Below are 21,150 nucleotides of genomic sequence, written 5' to 3' on the forward strand. Positions count from 1 at the left end.
TCAATTTCCGTTAGTTCCTATCCGAAAAGTCTTAATTTTGAAACAACTTTTTTCATTCTGATTTTTAAAATTCTAATTTTTGGTATTTTCCATTTTTTTTGGATTGAGATTGAAATTATATAAAATATCTTATTTATTTTACTTATTGTACAATAAATTAAATATTTACTTACTTTTCTCTTGTGTTGGACACTCAAAAGTACTCAGTATCTCAGGTAAAAAAAAAAAATTGGGTATTACTATCGTTAGAATATACTTTTAAAAAATGTTAAACACATGATTTACAAAATTACTGAAATTTCCAAAACTTCGAAATGTCCATAGATAGGAATGAATTTCTAGATTCCAAAAATTTTGGAATTGAAATTGGAATTAGTTTTATACTTCCGAAAAAAAAAAAAGGAAATATTCCACATATCTAATCTAAACAAAATAAAAAGCACCAAATTTACAATCTTAGCAGACCTCCATCCTTCATAATTCCAACCCCACCATTTCTAGCTAATACAGATTTTAGTACCCATAATTATAAACCTACGCTTCGATCATCTCTAATCAGTAATCACCCTCTGGCATAAATCGGGATAATTAGAAAGTACACTGTTGCTCCGAGAGCTTAATTAGAAAGTACATACATAATTTTATAAATAAACAAAGTCGAACTTATAGTCACGCCATACCCGAGTATGCACTCTGCAATTTACCCTCAACAGCAAAATTCAGAGGACTCTCGTTCTTCACCATCCCCAATTAAAAAAAAAAAACCATAAATAAATAAAAGGATCATCATAAATATACACGTTGCATTTAGAGTCGAGCTACGGAAATTAGACCAATCAGCTCTTATTAGCACCCAATCCCACTGATTTCGGGCGCCTCACTCCAACTAAAGGGTTGATTATGCCTTGTGCATCCTTCCCCAATCCAGCACCTTCCACAAACCCCATCTTCGCCATCATTTTCGAACCAAAACCCTTTGTATGCTTCTCAAACGAACCAAAGTTATTGTTCTCGATTTTCGCCGGTTTTGCATTTGTCCCACAAGACTTGGATCGAACTGACTTGGGCTGAGCTTTCACGTTCGTCGTGGGTTGTTTACTACTGGAAGCTTCCGGGACCACCGCACCCAATCCGAGTGATTTAGGCCTCTGAAAAACTTCAATCGGCTTAGCCACACCTTGACCATCTTTTCCTAAGCCGCCACCTTCCACATATCCCATCTTAGCCAACATTTTCGATCCAAATCCAGTTGTGTGCATCTCAAACGCACCGTATTCCAAGCTAGTCGCAATTTTGTTTTCAGGGTTTGTCTCGTTTGTTGATTCGGTAGTTGTAAGCTCAACTATTGCAGGATCCATTATGCCACTCGAGACGAAAGAAAGGGGCTGTGTGGAATAGGAGCCTGTTTTGCCAGGTGTCTTATTCTTATTCGATCTCTTCTTGAGAGATTGTGAGCCTACTGGGGTGGTCCCACCACCAACTCTGGCAGTCTTTTTTGCATAATATGTATCCATTTTAACGGGCTTACCATCAATGACTGAGAAATCAGCATCTTTTTCGTTAGCTCCTATCAGCTGCAATTTAGAAAGCAATAATTTGGTGACAAGTACACGAGTTTGCGGAGATACTATGAAAGTAAAGAAGCTGAACAATTTTCGACGGAGAATTAATGAAATACCTTCTCGAGGCGAACTTGATCGCCTGGGGTTGGCATACATGTTTGGTGTGTTCGGATCACAGTCACATATCTGAGGAACAAAAAAACAAGTTCAGTTCAAGATTCAGCGCCCTAACTATGATTGATATTTTTGCATAAAGGGCAGATTGTAAAATGAAAAATGAGGTGCGCAATTTTCTTTATATGTTGATTGTATAATATCATCTTAAGATTTTCGTCTAGGGTCAGCTAATTTCCAACGAGCTGTATATGCTAATCAACACCACACTGTTTTCCAAAATAAGAAAAGTCTTAACCAATGTCGGAAAGTTTGACATGCACAAGATAAAATCATGCAACCTCCACTCACCGACACATGGTAAAACCCTAATGGAGACTACAAAAACAGAATAACCCAAAAACCAGTAACTGAGAGACACCCTTTGCCGTAGATCGAGTTCAAAGGCATTGAAGGAGAAGAAAAAAGAAATAGTTTACAGTGGTCCGGTTTATATAAATCCAATTTGACTCGGAATGGAGTTTTTATGAGCACCGAAAAAAAAACAGATGTCTTATCTAAGCTTACATTTCTGGCCCTAAATAATATTTAACTGATATCATTACATCAAGTGAAACCGTTTTATGAAGAAACAAAAAACTTAAGAAAAGGAATGTTTGTTAAGGATGTTCCAAACACAAACCTAGACATGTATGCTTAAGTAGTAAACTTTTACGTTCTTTACCAAACCAAAAAATGTAAACCAAACAGGCTGTTGCTGCCAAAAAATTAAGTAGGTCGGAAACAAGATGCAAGACGATAAAAATAAATATAATATTTCCTTAAAAAAACAAAAAGAATTATGAGAGTGAATCTCTAATTGGAACAACTGGACCATCTATAAAGTGATGTATAGGCGGCAGAATAATTTAGAACTTAATATGCATAATATGATTCATATAAATTAACTATTCATTCCGTTAGCCAAATTTTGTAGTTTCACAAATGTACATAGATAACAGAAAAGAACATAACACGGTTTACCTCTTCCTGCCAGATCCTTGGCATCCACTTTGCAATCGATAAATGGAAGCTAACCTGCGTACCTGTAATATCATAACAAAAAATGGATTAATATAATTTTGAACGTAACACTAAGAGCATACGTAATGTCTTAGCCCATATTTCAGAAGTTTAAGGAAAAAAACACATAAAGAGTGAAACTTTTTCTAGCGGCCATTTAATTAGCCTTATGAGGCAGATTTATTTTTTGACTTTTTCATGCAATAAAAAGGGTAAAAATGAGATTCACATATATAGGTGTTAAAGGATTAACACCACTTGATGTCCATCATTATACGAAGTTTGAAAATACAGCAGCATTGAATTAAGCACGTCACATATAGAAAGTAAAAAACGAAAGGAAAAAAAAAAACGATTGTGCATAAATTATAATGTTTACCAAGGGGAATGGTGTGCTGCAGAGGGGGTTCAGGAAATAACGATATATACTTGCTTACAATTTCAGAACATAAACCATACCTGAGAACAATCCTGTCTATGCATAGACTGAAATGATTGAATATCTATGCCATCAAGAACCATTTGCTGAAATTTCTACAACAAGAAAAAGGATGATTTTGATCAGTTAAAATCTCAAATCTCATAGAGCACCAGTTAGCATATTTTCTTCATACTTGAGTTCTGATTGAGACTAGCTCCGCGAAATAAAACCTAAAAAGAGCAGAGACCAGATAAAGACCGACCATCCGTCCATCACGAATGCCGATACAAGTGCGAGGAATAACGAAAGGGGAAAAAAAAAAGAACATTGGAGGATAAAACTCAAGTAGATTACTAGATTTATCATTCAAATTCCGTTTCTGATCAGCATTAATACAAAAAAAAAGAAGTCCATATAACTATGAACTAACTAGGGCAACATCAGCTAAGAACTAAGCGGCTACTAACCAAGATAACATTTTTCCTTACCAAATTTATCTTCTGAAGATCTACACCACGCCGAACCATTCTATCGCGACGCTTTGCTGCAATCGTTTCTTTACGATGCTTCTTCTTCTCCCCTGAATCACAAAGTATACATACCGTGAACTCAGTCCAGGTCGAAAAGTTACCAGTATCAATAAAAATGAGAAACAATTATAACCCAAATGGCACAGAGATACTCTCTTGAGTGCAAATAAATTTTTGAAAGGTCCAACTCTTTTCACTTACCGAAACTCAACCACGACCACCACCACATAGAGAACATTAAAACAGAAGGTAAACAAAGAACTTGCACTAAAAGGACTCTCTTAATGCAAAGCGTGATAGCTTTAAATGCTCATTTCCTAAACAATTACAACACAGTAACCTTACCTGGAATTCTTCTGAATTTTTTGCTTTTGCGAGCTTCACAAGGCCAAGACTGTGGAAATTTAGCAACATTCTTTTTCTTCCCAGAAATAGTTCTTGGATCCTTAACAAGCATCAAGTCATCTAAGCCAGATGATTGGGTATACTTAATAGGTGTCAATTCTTTATCTTGTCTTCGATATTTTCTTGCCAATCCCGGCTTTTCCTTGCCATACATCCTCGAAGCATCCTGAAGATCAATCCCGCCTAACTTCTGCACAGTTTCATCAAAGCTGTCTTCAGAATCACTGTCAGAATCGGACAAATCAAATTGTTTTCCAACAAGCTGGTCAACATTGACGATGTTGCCAACTCCACCTATTCCCTCAAAGTAATCGGCAGCAATATCGTCGTCAATGTCTGAACCACTATACGACGAGCCGTCACTATCTGATGTCGCTGAGCTGTCATCCGATACTGAAGACCCTTCATCGCTCACATCTTCCTCTACATCTTCATCGGTATCGTACGTATATATCTTAGTTCCTCCAATTAACACATAACCTGGATCTTCCTCTTGAGAAGAAATCTCAGCCGTCAAATCCTCGTCTACTTCAGCATTTGCACCACGATCCATCTCAGAAGAAGATAAGTCCATAGCATCACCCTCTTTCTTTTCAATTTTGGATGCGGATTCAAATTCATTACCGTCGAGTGTTGTTTCTGTTTCGTCATTGAACCCTAATCCTCTGTGGGAGCTTTCTTCGAGTGTAAAGCTTGTGGTGTAATCATACATGTATTCAACATTCTGGGGTTCCTTAACGGGTCCCTCGTCGTAGTAGGCAATAATCGGCGTCTTCTCTGAATCGATCAAGACAACAGGATTTGATGCATCAAAACTTTCCCCTCGGTTACGACCTCCATTGATAAATGTATTATCCTGGAAAGTTTCAATAATCTGTCAGCCCGATAGTCTTCCAACAACAAATTGCAACTGCTATCTTTTTCAGAATCTTCAACCAATAGAACCACGAACCAAATAATTTATAACAAAAATTTAGCTTTCTTCGGATAAAACAAAATAAAAGGAAAAATGTTTTCTTTACAGAGACACTGTAATTAAGCTACAAAACAACATAATCAGAATCCAATATTATTTCACTAATTATAAACTCACATACAACAGCAAGTATGAGTTGAACACAATTTCTGGTTCTTCTCAACCAAATAAAAATTAACTTCAAGCAGTTGCGTACCTGCTGAGGATACTGAAAACTAATAGCGTTCCCCGTATTCTTCTTAGCCTCGGCTCGCTGACCCGGGGCAGATCCGGATTTTGGATCCGAATTGCTCCCTTTCCCGATTCGGGGTCTCGAATTTCCATTTGCCCCATTATTCCCTTTTCTCCCTAAACAGCAAAATCATTAAAAAAAATGATATTGTAAACAAATAATTCGGAAGAGTGATAGAAACCTCTAGAAGGAGGAGAGCCGAAGGGAGACCAATCAGAAAGAACTCCGCCTTCTACAAAGAGGCCGCGGCCGCGGCCGCCGGAAGAAGATGCAGAAGGCCGGGCGGGCCGGCTAGTCGATTTATTCGGCTTTTTTCGGCTTCTTCCACCCATGGATAATTCACCCTTGCGCAGATATAGATAGATACAGATTACGCGTACGTATAAGTAGGTGTGTGGTGATGCAGGCGGTGGGACGAGGTTTGCTTTCTTATTTGCCGATCGGAGAGACGAAGGAATATTCGGGTTTGGGTGAAAATGAGGAATGCTTGTCTGCGGCAGGGTGCACGGATGAGTTCGCTGAGGTTTTCAAGGTACAAGTGTGTGAAGCGCAGCTGTGAGAAATGTGATGCTGAAGAATCTAAAAATACATTTTTGCCCTCGCCGAAGGGGTTGGCCACTTTGGATAAGTTTGACAATTGGGGTGATTAAGAAAATAAAAAGGATAATTGGGGCATGTTAAGAATTGAGCCCATAAATGAACTTTGTGATATGGGTCAGTCAAGCAACTAAGCCCACAGCCCAAGTCAGACCCGATCTCGATCGTCCATTATGTTTTATTGATCTTGAACGTTTATTGACTTTTTCCTTACCTCACTCACAAATCCTAGCAGTTCCATTCTAAGTTGCGTCATTTCTCTCTCTTCTTGTCCTCATCTCTCTCTACAGTACTTCGTCATTCGTAATCGTGGTCGTTTTCCGACGAAACCATCGCAGGTCTTGCCGGACAATGGATGTCCTTGCCGCTGCAACTCATTTAATGTTGCATACCGTTGAAACTGTGTTTATATACTGTGTTGAGAGAGAGATAAGGCAGTCTTTACCTTTAATTCAAACCAAGTGTTTTCACCTCCAATTCTCTATGAGTGATCGAGATTTCTGAGTGAGGAAAACTAGGGTTTGTGTTGAGTGGAGAGGGTGAGTTGTGACTGAGTTGACTGTGCATGTGTTGGTGAGTCAACTTAGTGTAAGTTATGGGTAGATCTAGGGTTTTGGGTGATTGGCAGCTTTTTGGTGCTTGTTTCCGTTTTGGAGTTGCCGTCAAAACTAGAATCTTTTGGACTGAACACTAGAAAAGAGAACTGAGTCGTTTGATCATACATACCGCTCTAAGCTTGAGCTATTTTGCAATCTATCTTTTTTCTTCTTTCTATTACTACGGATCTATGTCTGGATGTATTGGAACTTGTACCTAACAGGGCAATTTGCTAGATGTTCGGCAGATGGAAGTTTATTAGCAAAAAGGACGAACTTATTTTTTATTTGCTAAAAGCCCCTCACATTTCATTGTACAGTCATACACCCACATTTTTTATCACCTAAAAGTCTCTAGAGGAAAACACATCCATTTTTTTTCAAAGATCCACAGTCTTTAAGATGTTTATTTTGAATTTTGACTTTGATCCAATTCAAATTAAAAAAAATAATAATAATAAAATAAAAGAGTTGTAGCTCTATTCATTAACTTTTCGGTTCAACTTTAACCACTTATATAGGAATTTGCATGAAAAAATTTATGATCAAAATGTATACGTGTGTTTCGGATTTTCTGGTTTTTTAAGTTTCGGGCTTTCGAGTTTTTTTAATTTCAAGTTAAGTTAAATGCCCATTTTTAAGATGTTTTACTTAGAATTTTGATGTTGATCGAATAAAATTTCAAAAATGCAAAACATAAAAGTTGTATCTTTGTTTCTTGATTGACAAGCCCACTTGAATTTGTTTACAACGCATGACCAAAATGATACATTGGTGTGAAGCTTGCGTTCACTTTTTGAAAAGTTCACTCTCTCTTTTGACATATTTACTTCGAATATCAAATGACAAAAATCATAAAAGTTTTGGCACTGTTAGTTAGTTTTCCAACCCAACTTGTATCATTGAAATTACATTGTTTTATGAAATCATTATGATCAAAACGGTACACTGGTGCACTGCCTTTTTGTTCAATTTTTGAAAAGTCTACTCTCATTTTTTAAGATGTTTACTATAAATTTTCCCACTTATCTAATTTGAATGCCGAAATTGCACATTACTTGTAGACATCTTTGTTGTCTTTCAAACCCAACTTCAATCGTTGACATTAGAATTTTGTTTAAAACTTTGTGATCAAAATGATAGACTAGTACACTATATGTGCTCAGATTATTAAAAGTTCGTTGCCATTTTTATTTTATCACTTTCTACAAGTTTTTTTTTTCTCTTCTCGAATGAGAGGCAATTTTCTCTCGAATGAGAGGCGATGTTTATTTCGTTTTCTTCATATCTTGCTTTCTTCCTCTTTATTCCTTCTCTTTTCTTATTATTTGTTTTCTCTGAATTTCCGGATGTGCTGATCGTTTGCTTTGCTTTATTTGCTCTTACTTGTTGTACAATTTTGGCTCTGCTAGGGTTTGCCTCTTAATCTGGTCTTTATCTTTGTAAGCGGCTAGGGTTTATCTGTTGTTTCGTTTTCTCACTATTCCGACTATTTTCTCCTCAGATCTGTCTGCGTTGCTCTCTCTTGGATCTCCCGTTATCTGGATCAACACCTCATCTATCTCTCATATTTCTTCATGGATGACATTACAAAAGATTTGGCAAAGAAGGTCACCCTCACGACCGATGAAGAAGAAGGAATCGTGTTGCTCACGACACCGGGTGGTTCTGGGGCTGCTATGGTGAAATACAATGTGGCTGGGAGAATTGTGGCTCCCAAGGAAATCTCTACTCACACCTTGAAATCGAATTTGCTCCGTCTCCTCCAACCAGTCAAAGGCTCTTTTTTCCAGGCGATCGGGCCGAATAAATTTGTTATTAGCTTCGACCATAAATTGGATATGGATCACGCCATGGACGGTTGCCCCTGGCTTCTGGAAAAGAACGCGGTGCTCTTCCAGACTATCCCCCCAGAGACAGATCCCAAAGATCTAGAAATTAATCATATGAATATTGTAGTGAGACTCCACAATATACCACTACGCCAACGGAATGTAGAAACAGCACAGCAGCTAGGGTCCCGAATAGGCAAAGTGACGGAAGTCATTATGCCAAAGATGAGAGATTACAATGAGTTTACGAGGGTTAAGGTTCAGATCGATGTGACGAAAAAATTGAAACGGGGCCTCTTCGTTCATGATCTGGCATGCGCAAAAACCCGAGTCTCCTTTACGTACGAGCAGCGCCTACCCAATTTTTGTTTCCTTTGTGGCATCATAGGGCATGGGGAGAAGAGATGCGCAGCACGCTACGTCGAGGGTTTTGTGGATCCGGGTGAGGAACTTCCCTACGGCAGTTGGCTCCGTGCATCCTCCAACCGAGAAGATCAGAATTCCGGACTTCCTCTCCGAGCGATCCAACCGACCTTGCAGACACATCAGGGGATCTTATCCCAAAACACTCCGCGAGGGCCATCGACGGTCAGATCAGAACACAATATTGAAGGGAGGGGAACAGGAAATGAGAACCAGATGATATTGGAGGTAGACGAGTCACGGCTAGTAAATAACATAGTCAGAGATCATTCGGCAGCAAGCGAGACAACACCTATAAGGTGAATATTCAAGGTCTCAAGCAAGAGCAGGGAGAAAAAGGCGGATGAAAATGCCGCCATCGATTCTCATAGAGTTACCAAGAAGCCCCAAATGTCTCTTCGTGACGAGGAAGACTTGTTTTCATCGGTGGAGGCTGCAATGCAGCCCCGCCGGGACCAATGAATTACATATTATGGAATTGTCAAGGGCTTAGGGGTCCCTCGACAATTCATGAGATCGGAGATATGCTCCGAAAGTATAACCCCGCGGTGTTGTTTCTCTCGGAAACAAAAGCCACAATACAATTTATTGACTTACTTAAAGAGAGATGGAATCGGTTTGGTTTTGCTGTAGATAGAGTGGGTAATTCGGGAGGCTTGACAATGTTATGGAGGAAATATGTGAATGTTAACCTTAGAAGCTTCTCAAGGGGACATATTGATGTGGAGATGGTCTGCGCGATTACCTCTAGGAAATGGAGATGTACCGGTTTCTATGGAAGGCCTGAAAAGGATAAACGAAAGGAATCTTGGGACTTGATTCGCCAACTTCACTCTCAAGGAAACATGCCGTGGATCATCGGCGGCGATTTTAACGAAATTTTATCCAACTCAGAAAAAGAAGGGGGTATCTCGAAAACACCACTTCACATCGAAGAATTCCGATCAACCCTCGACGAATGTGATCTGTCCGATCTTGGTTACGAAGGCTTTCCATTCACATGGTCGAACAAGAGGGACAGGCCGTACACGGTCCACTGCCGTCTTGATCGAGTGTGCTCTAATGGTGGTATGACCGGACTGTTTCCTTGCGCGAAGGTTCATCACTTGCAATATGCAGGATCTGATCATCTCCTTGTGCTACTTGAACTTAAGGAAACTCCAAGTACCAATCGACGGCGGTCTAGGAGGCCTTTCAGATTTGAATCTATGTGGTTTCGGAGGGAAGATTGTGAGGACATAGTGCGCCGGTCGTGGGAAGACAATGGGGATTTAGATCCGATGGCTGACATAATAAATAAAACGCGAGAGTGTCGAGCTGCGCTTATCCAATGGAGCAAAACTACAGTCCGAAATCCTCAGCAATAAATTCAGGAGCTTGAAAAGAAAATTCACCTACTCAATAATGGCACTCTTACTGAGGCCACAAATGATGAATTGAAATCTCTCTGGGGGAATTTGGAACAGTTATACAGTGACAATGATGCTTATTGGCGCCAGCGGAGTAGAGTGCAATGGGTTAAAGAAGGGGATAGAAACACCCGTTTCTTTCATGCCAAGGCCTCGGCCAGGAAACGAGTTAACATGGTGAATAAGTTAAAAGACAAAAATGGGGTTTGGCAAAATCAAAGTGAAGCTATTGAGAGGATCATCACTGAGTATTTCGACCATATTCTCCTTTCAACTAATCCGAGTGAGATTGAGATAGATGAGGTGTTGGAACAGGTGGCTCCGCGAGTCACAAATGAGGCAGCGCAGGCACTCTCCTCTCCATTCACGGCAACCGAGGTAACTACCGCACTTAGTAATATGGCTCCTCTAAAATCTCCAGGCCCTGATGGTCTCCCTGTTCTATTCTTTTCGAAATATTGGCATTTTTTGGGCTCTATTATTACCTCGTGTGTGTTGGATTTCCTTAATAAAAAAGTCTTGAACCCCGCTCTAAACTTTACCTTTATTGTTTTAATTCCTAAAGTCAACAAACCAGAGAGGATTACGGATTATCGGCCTATTAGCCTTTGCAACGTAATTTATAAAATTGGGTCTAAAGCTATTGCCAACCGACTCAAAAGAATTCTCAATGACATCATCTCTCCCACCCAATATGCCTTTGTCCCGAAACGGCTTATTACCGATAATGTCTTAGTTGCCTACGAAGTGAACCATTTTATCAAAACAAACCCTAGTAGTCGCATGAATTATATGGCAGTAAAGCTTGACATTAGCAAAGCTTACGATCGAATCGAATGGATGTTTTTGAGGAAAATCCTTGACCGTCTTGGTTTCTTGGCCGATTTTGTTGATTTGATTATGCTTTGTGTATCAACCGTCTCTTATTCTTATTTGTTTAATGGTGCGCAGTTTGGCTCACTTTCACCCTCTAGAGGTCTTCGACAGGGCGATCCCCTTTCCCCATATCTGTTCATCTGTTGTGCAGATGTTTTAATCGCGATGGTTCATCAAGTCGTGGCCAGGGGCGAAATTATTGGAGTCAAAGTCGCTCCAACGGCACCCACAATTTCTATTCTCTGCTTTGCGGACGACACCCTCTTTTTTTGCCGAGCGGATGATGAGAACTCTCGGGCAGTGAAGAGCATCTTGGACCAATATGCTCGCATTTCCGGACAAAAGATTAATTATGAGAAGTCCATTATGTGTTTCAGCCCGTCCACACACCATGAGGTCATGGAATCGATTCATAACTTATTATGTTTCCGTGTGGTAGAGAGACACGATAAGTATCTAGGTATGCCGGCCTCGCTAGGGAAATCTCGAAAGGAAATTTTCCAATTTCTAAGAGACCAACTTTGGGCTAAAATCAGAGGATGGGGGGAGAATAAACTTTCACAAACGGGAAAAGAGGTGTTGATAAAGGCGGTTCTACAAGCAATCCCCTCCTATATCATGGGCTGCTTCGAGCTGCCAGTGGGTTTGCTCGACGATCTTGAAATGTCTATCCGTAGATTTTGGTGGGGAGGAGTTTCGAGTAAGAGCATGGCTTGGGTGTCATGGATGAAAATGTGTACCTCGAAATCGATTGATGGGATGGGCTTCCGTGATTTGAGGAGTTTCAACTACGCGATGCTAGCTAAACAAGTGTGGAGAGTGCTATCGAAACCGGAACTGCTTCTTTCCCAAATTCTCAAGGCTCGGTACTTTCTTCATTCTGATATTCTCCGGGCAGATATCGGTGTTCGTCCGTCGGCAACGTGGAGGAGCATGTTCAAAACTCGGAAATTTCTTCTACAAGGAATCCGCATACGAATTGGCGATGGGACTTCCACTTCCATTTGGGCTGATCCATGGATTTGCGAGGACGGGAATTTCAAAGTTTTAACGAAGAGACCGATTACGAGTAGTTTCCCAGATCGAGTGTCAGATTTAATTGACCAACACACCCAATTGTGGAACACTGAGTTGATTGACGAGGTCTTTTGGCCGGTGGATCGGGATAGAATCTTGGGGGTACCAATCGGCAGCAGTAACGCGAAGGACCGTTAGATCGGGCATTACTCCAAATCTGGCCATTTTACAGTGCGTACGTGCTATCACAACATTGTCACGAACCTACTATCTTCGAGAGGAACCAGCGGGGCAGAAGGAGCAGCACAAAGTGGAGTGTCTAGCTGGAATTGGAAGTCTATATGGGAGCTTCGTCTTCCTCCAAGAATTCGAAACTTCTTATGGAGGGCATGCTCAGAGATCCTACCCACAAATGGGGAGCTTTTCCGCCGAAAAGTGGCCCACTCCTCAAGATGCATGAGATGTGGAGCCGAGGTGGAAAATATTATGCATGTTATTCAAAGTTGTTGCAATATGGGGAAGGTGTGGAGCTCTTCTCCTTTCAACCTGAAGCTTCTACATCATCACTCCTCGATGCGACGTTGGATTGAATATGTACGAAGCAAACTTGACGACCATAATTTCAGACTTGCAATGACCGTAGTCTGGAAGGCGTGGGAGTCGCGGAACAAATCCATGCACGGCGAGGAGAGTATGGCAGCAACAGACTTCACTAGCTGGTGCGCGGCGCATTGACTTGAATTTGACCAGACTTGCTTCATGAAGGAGAGTACAAATTGAACTTCTTTCCCGACAACATGGTCACCTCCTCCTACAGGGACGATAAAAGTTAATTTCGATGCATCGGTTCCTATTGGGGAGAATTTTTATTCGGTTTCAACGATAGCAAGAGACTGGAACGGGGAATGCGTTTGGTGGGCTGTTAGACGATTTTTGGGCCAGCCCAAACCGGTGGAATGTGAGGCACATGCAGCCCTTGTAGCAATATCCTGGGCTCGAACGAAAGGTTGGAACTCGATAGTGTTGAAAGGGGACTGTTTACAAGTTATTAATGCACTCCGATTGGGAGAATCATCATTGGCATCGTACGGTGCATACATTGAAGATTGTTTGTTTTTATCTAGAAGTTTTTCATCCTGCTATTTTTTTTTTATTAAACGTTGTGGGAATCAGTTGGCTCATTTGTTGGCCAAGAACTTTGGAACTACCTGTACTGAAGGATTGACCCTTCCTCAATCTTTGGCTATCTATACCTAATATAATATTCTTCTTCTAAAAAAATACTTTCTACAAGTTCGCTTCCAAATTCACCAATTTTTATAAGTTTATAATTAAATTTTAATTAATACCGATACCGATACCGATACCAATACCGATTAATCATATTCATAACACTAATCATAATTATAATCCTAATCCTAATCATAATCCTATTCCTAACACTAACCATAAGTGTAATAATTTTAATACTAATAATGCTAATGCTAATGCTAATACTAATGTTAATTCTAATTATAATCTTAATTATAATTCTAATCCCAATCCCAATGCTAATCATAATCCTAATACTAATACATGTCACTAATTATCATATTAAACTAAGCATAATCATAATCTTAATTATAATTCTAATACTAATATTAATCATAATCCTAATATTAATTATAATATTATATTAATCTTAATTACAATCTGAATCCTATTTCTAGTATTAATACTAATACTAATTCAAAGAATATTAATTATAATTCTGATGCTAATACTAATATAAATCACAAATTCTGATTTTGCATCAATTTGTTTTGCAATGATCTATTATTTAGTATAAAAAAACAATTATATTCAATCTCGAACCTTTATATCAAATTTCTTATGTGTGGTAGCTGAAGCATCAAAAAACACATATTAAATATATTAGAAATTAATATTTAATTATATTATCAAACTGACATTAAAATTATTTAAAATATTATAAGGGTATAAGCAAACGTTAAGACGTAAAAGAACAATAATCGTTGTTAATAAGATAAATTATGAAAATCCTCCTGAACTTAGGCTAAATTACATAAAACACCCCCACTTATCGGTGATTACCAAAATCCCTCCGATGTTTGTGTCTGTCTTATGCGACCCCCTTATGGTGTGATTTTTTACGGAATATTTTTTATTCCATGTAATATCCCAAAAAATATGGATTGTACCCTTGCAGACGTGACATTTCTTTTCTCGTACTTTTTAAATTCAAAAATTACCCTCAGGGTGGTCATGGTAATAATAATAAAAAATTGTGAAAGTGTTATTTAAGAAGAATAAAGATTTCGTGTAAAGTTCCCCTGAGGGTAAATTTTGTCTTTAAAAAATACCATAAAGAAATGTCGCGAGCATTTTTCGGGAAATATTCCACGTAATAAAAAAAATCCTTGAAAAATCATACCATAAGGGGGTCGATGTAAGACGGAAACAAACATCAGTGGAATTTTGGTAATTACGAATATGTGGGGGTATTTTTCTTAATTTAGCCTAAGTTGAGGGGGTTTTCATAAGTTATCCTTGTTAATATACAACTTAAACTTATTTATATATATATGACCATATGTTAGAAACTAACATAAAGGCTAAAGGCTGATGCTATTGAAAATAGATCAAATTTCAAGTAAACAAAAGTCACTATAAAATGCTTGTATAAATAAAAACTGAAAAATAAAAATTAAATGGATTTTTGTGTAAATCAGTCGAATATATTTTGATTTAAAAAAAAAACATAGAGATATAGAATCAATATTAGATTCTTATAAACATTAGACAATAAATAATTTCATTTTACAAATATTTTGAAAATGAAATTTAAGAATATAAATATAGCTTATTATATATGATGGGGAAATAGAAAACTTAAGAATATTTCACTAATTTAGATACATAACTTGTAAGTTAGACAAAAGAACTCATGTATTTCAAAGTATAGTGAGGTATATACAGTGTTAAAATATTTAATAATCATTTACACTATAATACCCTACATTAATATTTTTATTTTCATATGGTTTAAAATTTAATTTAAAAATTAGTCAGAATATTTGTAGCTAAACATATTTTTTTCCAATGATAGGTTGTCTATATCTTTCTTTACCCACACTATAGGATTGTAGTAAATCTCATATAAGTTCGATATAATACCAATATCGTGCCAAATGAAATGATAACCACTAAGTTGGTATTTGATAGATAATATTTTGTTGGTATACTATGATACTTGATATTAGATAACTTTTTCCATCCATAGCCACAATATTGCATCAATCTTTCTCAATTTGAAAAGACACACACATAATTATGCAATTAGTTCTCATATAATTGTAGTCGTTTATGTAATATATAAATATCTTATTGAGTTTGTAACTAAAAATGGATCGTAGAAACTACTGATTTGCCGATTGATATTGTATTTGTCAATATAAACTATTTACGGCAAGAGCACCTCGAGTGGGGTTATTAAATGAGCTATCAAAACATTTTTCATAGTAAAAAATAGTAATTTTTAATTTCAATAGAGTTATGAAATGAGGGCTGTATTTTGATACTTCATCTTTTAGAATGTAAAAATACATTATGCAATCATGCAAAATAAAATATCAACATGATGTATAAATATATTATGCAATCATGCGGAATAAATTATCAAACATGAGTTATGAATTTAACCACCTCAGTGTCCATTTAGAAAATAACATGTGGCAATTAGATATATAAATAAATTTAATTATATTTAATTAACAACTATTTAATACATATGGTTGGAGCAAATACATTTAGATAAATATCAAAATAAAATATTAAATTTGACATAAATATTTGCAAAACTCATTTTGATACTTTTGGGTTCGAGTTGCTCTAGATATGTACTTAATTATATTTATCAGAGTTATAATAAAACTTAGTGGAATACAATATATAGTATATACGATCATTATACATTTTAAACAAAACAGTTAATATTCTTAATGTTTGGTATTAAATAAAGTGGATAAAAAAATTTAATACTAAAGATTTAGAATAACTTTATTATATTTTGAAATATATAAAATCAATTCGGTTTTAATCAATTGATTAAACTTAATTTATGTTATTCAATTTATTAGTATAATCATGATAAAGTTTATATTTTAATTAGTATATAATTTAAAAAGTTAAATCAATCGTAAAATTTATTGTCACTGAATTCAGTGAAGAAAAAATAATTGTTTAAATAACATGATGAAATTCATGTAATATAATTTTCAATATGGTAAATACTTGGGAGTACATTACTTTACACATGGCCGAAAAAAATAGTGTCAATTTTCGCAATATAGTAAATTCGAACATGTTTCTTTCTTTTTTTACAGATAATATTGATATATAATATTAAATTAGTAAAAAAATACATATTATTTGCTCATGTAAAATGTATAGTATCAAATAATTTATTCTGCGATATTTTTTTTTTAATATAAATCCAAGTTTATGAATTAAAATAAAAAATTTCCGTAACACCACCAATCATGCAATTATAATAAGAGAAGATTTTAAATCGAATTTAACTCAATTCAAATTAAATTAAATTTAAAATTAAATTCAAAAATAAATTTATTTTGATTTTCCAAGAAAATTAATATATTTAGAGCATTTTATAAATGGTAGGATATAAATATATTAATAAAATAATTAAATATATTTAATAAGCTTTAATTTTGGAAAATGATGACATGTTTTTTGATGATTTATTTCCACCAATCAATTCGCCACTTGGGATGAAATTGATAACATATTATCAATTGAAATTGTCCAAATATCAATCAATTATGTGTGGAATTCAACTTTTATATATTATAGAGCAAATGGCAAAAAGGCCCATCACATGGGACTTAAATGCATTTTGGTCCACAAAAAAAACAGTCTCTCAATTAAGCTCATCCCCATGTCTTTAGTCTAAAATACCCTCCATAATATAATTCTTATCAATTCCACCCATTATGCTCTAACTTCCTTAATATTACACATTGACCCCGGATTTAAAAAAATGTATCACATTAACCCCCAAATTTTTTTTTCAGAAAATAATTTTTTTTCTGAAATGTTTTTTTTCCGGCTAGATTCCGGCGTTGACCTTTTTTTTTTTTTTTTTGAAATTTTTTTTTCCTGAAATTTTTTTCCGGCCGGTCAACCACCGTTGACCGCCGGTCTCCGGCGTTGACTTTTTTTTTTTTTTGAATTGTTTTCTTAGAAAAAAAAATATTTTAATTAATATTACTGTCTTGGCTACTAAATTACTGTCTCAGACAGTAATATTACTGTTTGGGACAGTAATATTATGAATATTATTTTTCCGAATAGTAATATTATTAATATTATGGGATAATTAGTGAAAACCCCCCACATCATTTACATATATTAGGGTAGATATAACCCATTTTTTAATATTAGTCAAATCCCCCTTAATTATTAAATTTAATTATTCTTTTTAAAATTGCTATGAATAATATCTAATTTGCCCTTAATGCTATATTATTTCACATCTGCCCTAATTTTATTACGCCATTCAACCGCATCCATCTTCTTTTCTCTGATTTCTGTCATTCTCTCCATGCCCCATTCCGTCTCTTTTCTCTCTCCTGAATAAATCCATGGTGAAGGAAAGAATCACTCCATCATAGCCTCCACCACCCACCATTGAAAAGCATAGCATGAGCCGATGACTTTAGGAACAGTCTCAAGGACGCGCTCGTATGGCTCTCCACTCCCTCAACATTGATGTCCAAGGCGCCAGATCTGAAGTTCTCGTCCCACCGCCGCTGCCATCACTCCGATCTCGATTTAGTTGTAGGAGACGACATCAAAAACTCAAAAATCCCTCCCTACCTCCACCCCTCAACTCCACCGCCGATATAGAGACTTTGTTGCCCCCGCCTCTGCCCTGTCGTCGCCATAGTTCTGATTTTTTCGATTTTTTCTTTTTTATGCTTTTGATGTTAGGTATTTTTACAGCAAATAGTTGTTTTGTTATTCGGCTATTTTTATAGTTGTTTTTGTTATCCTGCTATTTCTTTTAGTTGTTTTTGATAGTTTTAGTTGTTTTCGACTTTTTTGGTTGATTTTCAAGTTTTTGGTAGTTGATTTTGCTTTTTACTTTTTTATCCAATTATATGACCTGCTGGAAAAATAAAAATCAAAAAATATGAATTAAACAAATTAGTTGATGTATTTTTAGTTGTTTTCGACATTTTTAGTTGATTTTGATTTTTTATAGTTATTTCAATAATATGTAGTAATTTGTCAATTTGGTAAATTAGTTGCGAAAAAATTCGTTTTGGATTCAAAATAAATGATATGAAAAAAAAACGAATCTTTTGGTTGATTTTCAGAAAAAATTTAGCCGCTTTCGAAAATATTATAGTTGATTTTGGAGAAACGAAACTAAAAAAATGTTGAAAATATTATTATTTTTTAGTTATTAAAAAATATTTATAAAAATTATTTAAAAAACTATTTTTTAAATAAACAAATCGAAAATTAAAATGGAAAATAGAAAAGAAATAAAAAAGGTATGTGTAACAAATACTAGGGAAGGGTAAATTTGATAATAAATAAAAGTTGGGTTTATCACTAATAAAGAAAAAGTGACTAGATCCACATCATTATTAAAAAAATGCTTGAGGGGGTTTTCACTAATAGTCCTTAATATTATTGTCTAAGACAGTTAAATTATTGTTGAAGACAGTAATGTAACATCCAAGGCAGTAATATTAATTAAAATAATTTTTTTTAAGAAAAAAATTTAAATAAAAAAAAGTCAATTAACAGTTAAGTTACTGTCTCCGACAGTTAAATAACTGTCGGAGACTAAATAACTGCTGGAGACAGTAATTTAGCAACAAATACAGTAATATTAATTAAAATATTTTTGAAAAAAAAAAAAGAGTCAATTAACAGTTAAATTACTGTCTCCGATAGTTAAATAACTGCCGGAGACTGTAATTTAGCAGCCAAGACAGTAATATTAATTAAAATATTTTTTTTAAGAAAAAAAAAATTATAAAAAAAAAAAAAAAAAGTCAACGCCGGAGACCCGGCGGTCAACGGCAGTTGACTGGCCGGAAAAAAAATTCAGGAAAAAAAAATTTCAAAAAAAAAAAAAGAAAGAAAAAGTCAACGCCGGTCAACGGCGGCGACCGGCGGTCTCCGATGGTGGCGGGTCAAAATTGGGGTCAAAATTGAAATTAGGGTTAAAATTGGTTAATTAATGAAATTGAGCTAAATTGGGGTGTAAATCATGAAATTGGAGTTAAATTGGGTTTCAATGAATTGAGGGTAATTTTGATATATATAAAAGGATTTTCCTTATTTGCAAATAAGTTTGAATGAGCTGGATTTATTTAAAAGACAAAAAAATTAGATGTCCCTCTTTTAATTAAGTGCCCTTGTCATGAGCCTATTTGCCATTACACCTATATTATATAGATTTGATGTGTTTATTGATAAAACAAATTGTAAAATTCTATTAAGACTAAAAAGTAAAAACACTTAATTTTTAAACTACAAAAATACAAAATACGAGAATAAATGACAAAATAGATAGTCAAAGTCTAATCCTACTAGAACTTTGAAATTCTATAAGAACAATTCAATTTACGGAGTTGAATTTCGACTCTCTTGCTGAAAGTTATTACAATTTCAAATATCACAACAGATTAGAATTTTTCTTTTTTTGTTTTTTGTAAACATAAACGGTGTTGAATCATAAATATTTGACGTGCTTCTGCATCAAAGATCCCGAGTTCTTTCCAATTCATCGTTTTGTTTTAGATATTATCGATAGCTTTCCGTTATAATGAAAAAAAAAATGAAAAGTTGAATGACAAGGTAGTAATAATACATTTGGAAAATAGTGAAAGTACTTTAGCAAATGAAAATTTAAGAGGTTGGACTTTTAGCTAATAAAAACATTAGCGTGTCCTTTTTTTTTTTTTTTTTTTTTTGATGAGAAAACGTGTCCTTCTTCTCCTTACTTAATGTCAAGAAGTAGGGACTGTTAGTTAATTACCCTAGAATGAGGGGTGTGTATGTAATTATATCTAACTTCGGGGGATGATACGTAATGTGCTCACTATTTATAAGGGTAGAAATAGAATTCAAAAAAGATTATTGATCAATGGGTTAATATCAAATATATATATATATATATATATATATATATATATATATATATATATATATATATATATATATATATATATATATATTAAGTTAAATACTATAATGCATTTTCTCTAAAGTAAATTATAAACAAGCAAAACTAGGAGACAATTTGGTTAAACACCCAACAACACTAATATCCTTTCAATTAAGAACATTTTTTTTGGCATTTTGCTAAAAGTCCACTATGTTTCAAGGGCAAAATTACCCCCCACTTATCCTCCATCATTCCTGCTGCAACCTTTTATATTTGATCTCTCCCCGTTCCCTGCTGCTCCCATCACCAGAGTTCTGCTAAATACAGTCACGCACAGGGCCGTTCCTGATATTTCGGGGACCTAGGCGAGATTTAAAGACGACTAAAAAATGGGGTCTTCTACAATATACAATAAAACTTATTTTTTTCAAAAAAGGTGATAAACTCGATGTTAACTTGATTTTGTAAGGTACATAGCCGGTGGCAAGAGTAGAAATTTGTGATATAGTGGGATTCAAGTTTTTTGGGGTTCGGGGACAGCGCCCCCGATTTTTTTAAGGATAATTTGCAAGAAGTAGCACTAAAACAAGTGAATATATATAAAAATAAGTAACTAATACATTATAAAATTAATAATTAGGGGCCCCTGATTAGAGGAATTATAGAAATAAGTAAGAATGGTGGATTTATATCTATTTATGAATTAAGGTTCTCAATAATTATATATATATATATATATATATATATATATATATATATATATATATATATATATATATATATATATATATATAATATTTTTTTTCAATAAATGTTTATATATAAAAGGTATAAACAAATTTGGGGGCCCTAAATTTTTTAAAAAATCCGGGCGCTCAAGACGACCGCC

General features: G+C 35.3%; 2 protein-coding genes across 2 annotated transcripts; one reads left to right on the forward strand and one right to left on the reverse strand.

Annotated features, from left to right (window-relative positions):
• Window positions 1–616: 616 nt before the first annotated feature.
• On the reverse strand, window positions 617–5,945 carry LOC105971542 (D111/G-patch domain-containing protein). Its single transcript, XM_012996393.2, has 8 exons — window positions 5,484–5,945; window positions 5,267–5,418; window positions 4,035–4,950; window positions 3,648–3,739; window positions 3,198–3,272; window positions 2,700–2,761; window positions 1,679–1,748; window positions 617–1,574 (listed from the first exon to the last, which is right to left on the reverse strand). Exons 1-8 carry the CDS (start codon window positions 5,632–5,634, stop codon window positions 837–839), a joined length of 2,256 nt encoding a protein of 751 aa, XP_012851847.2. The 5' UTR covers window positions 5,635–5,945; the 3' UTR covers window positions 617–836.
• A 3,263-nt stretch (window positions 5,946–9,208) lies between these two features.
• Window positions 9,209–10,117, forward strand: LOC148767597 (uncharacterized). The gene has a single exon (XM_088824687.1). The coding sequence runs from the start codon at window positions 9,209–9,211 to the stop codon at window positions 10,115–10,117; it is 909 nt and encodes a 302-aa protein (XP_088680813.1).
• Window positions 10,118–21,150: the final 11,033 nt, after the last annotated feature.

The sequence above is a fragment of the Erythranthe guttata genome, chromosome 10 (assembly GCF_056151865.1).
Source record: "Erythranthe guttata isolate IM_541 chromosome 10, IM_541, whole genome shotgun sequence".
NCBI classification, from domain to species: Eukaryota; Viridiplantae; Streptophyta; class Magnoliopsida; order Lamiales; family Phrymaceae; genus Erythranthe; species Erythranthe guttata.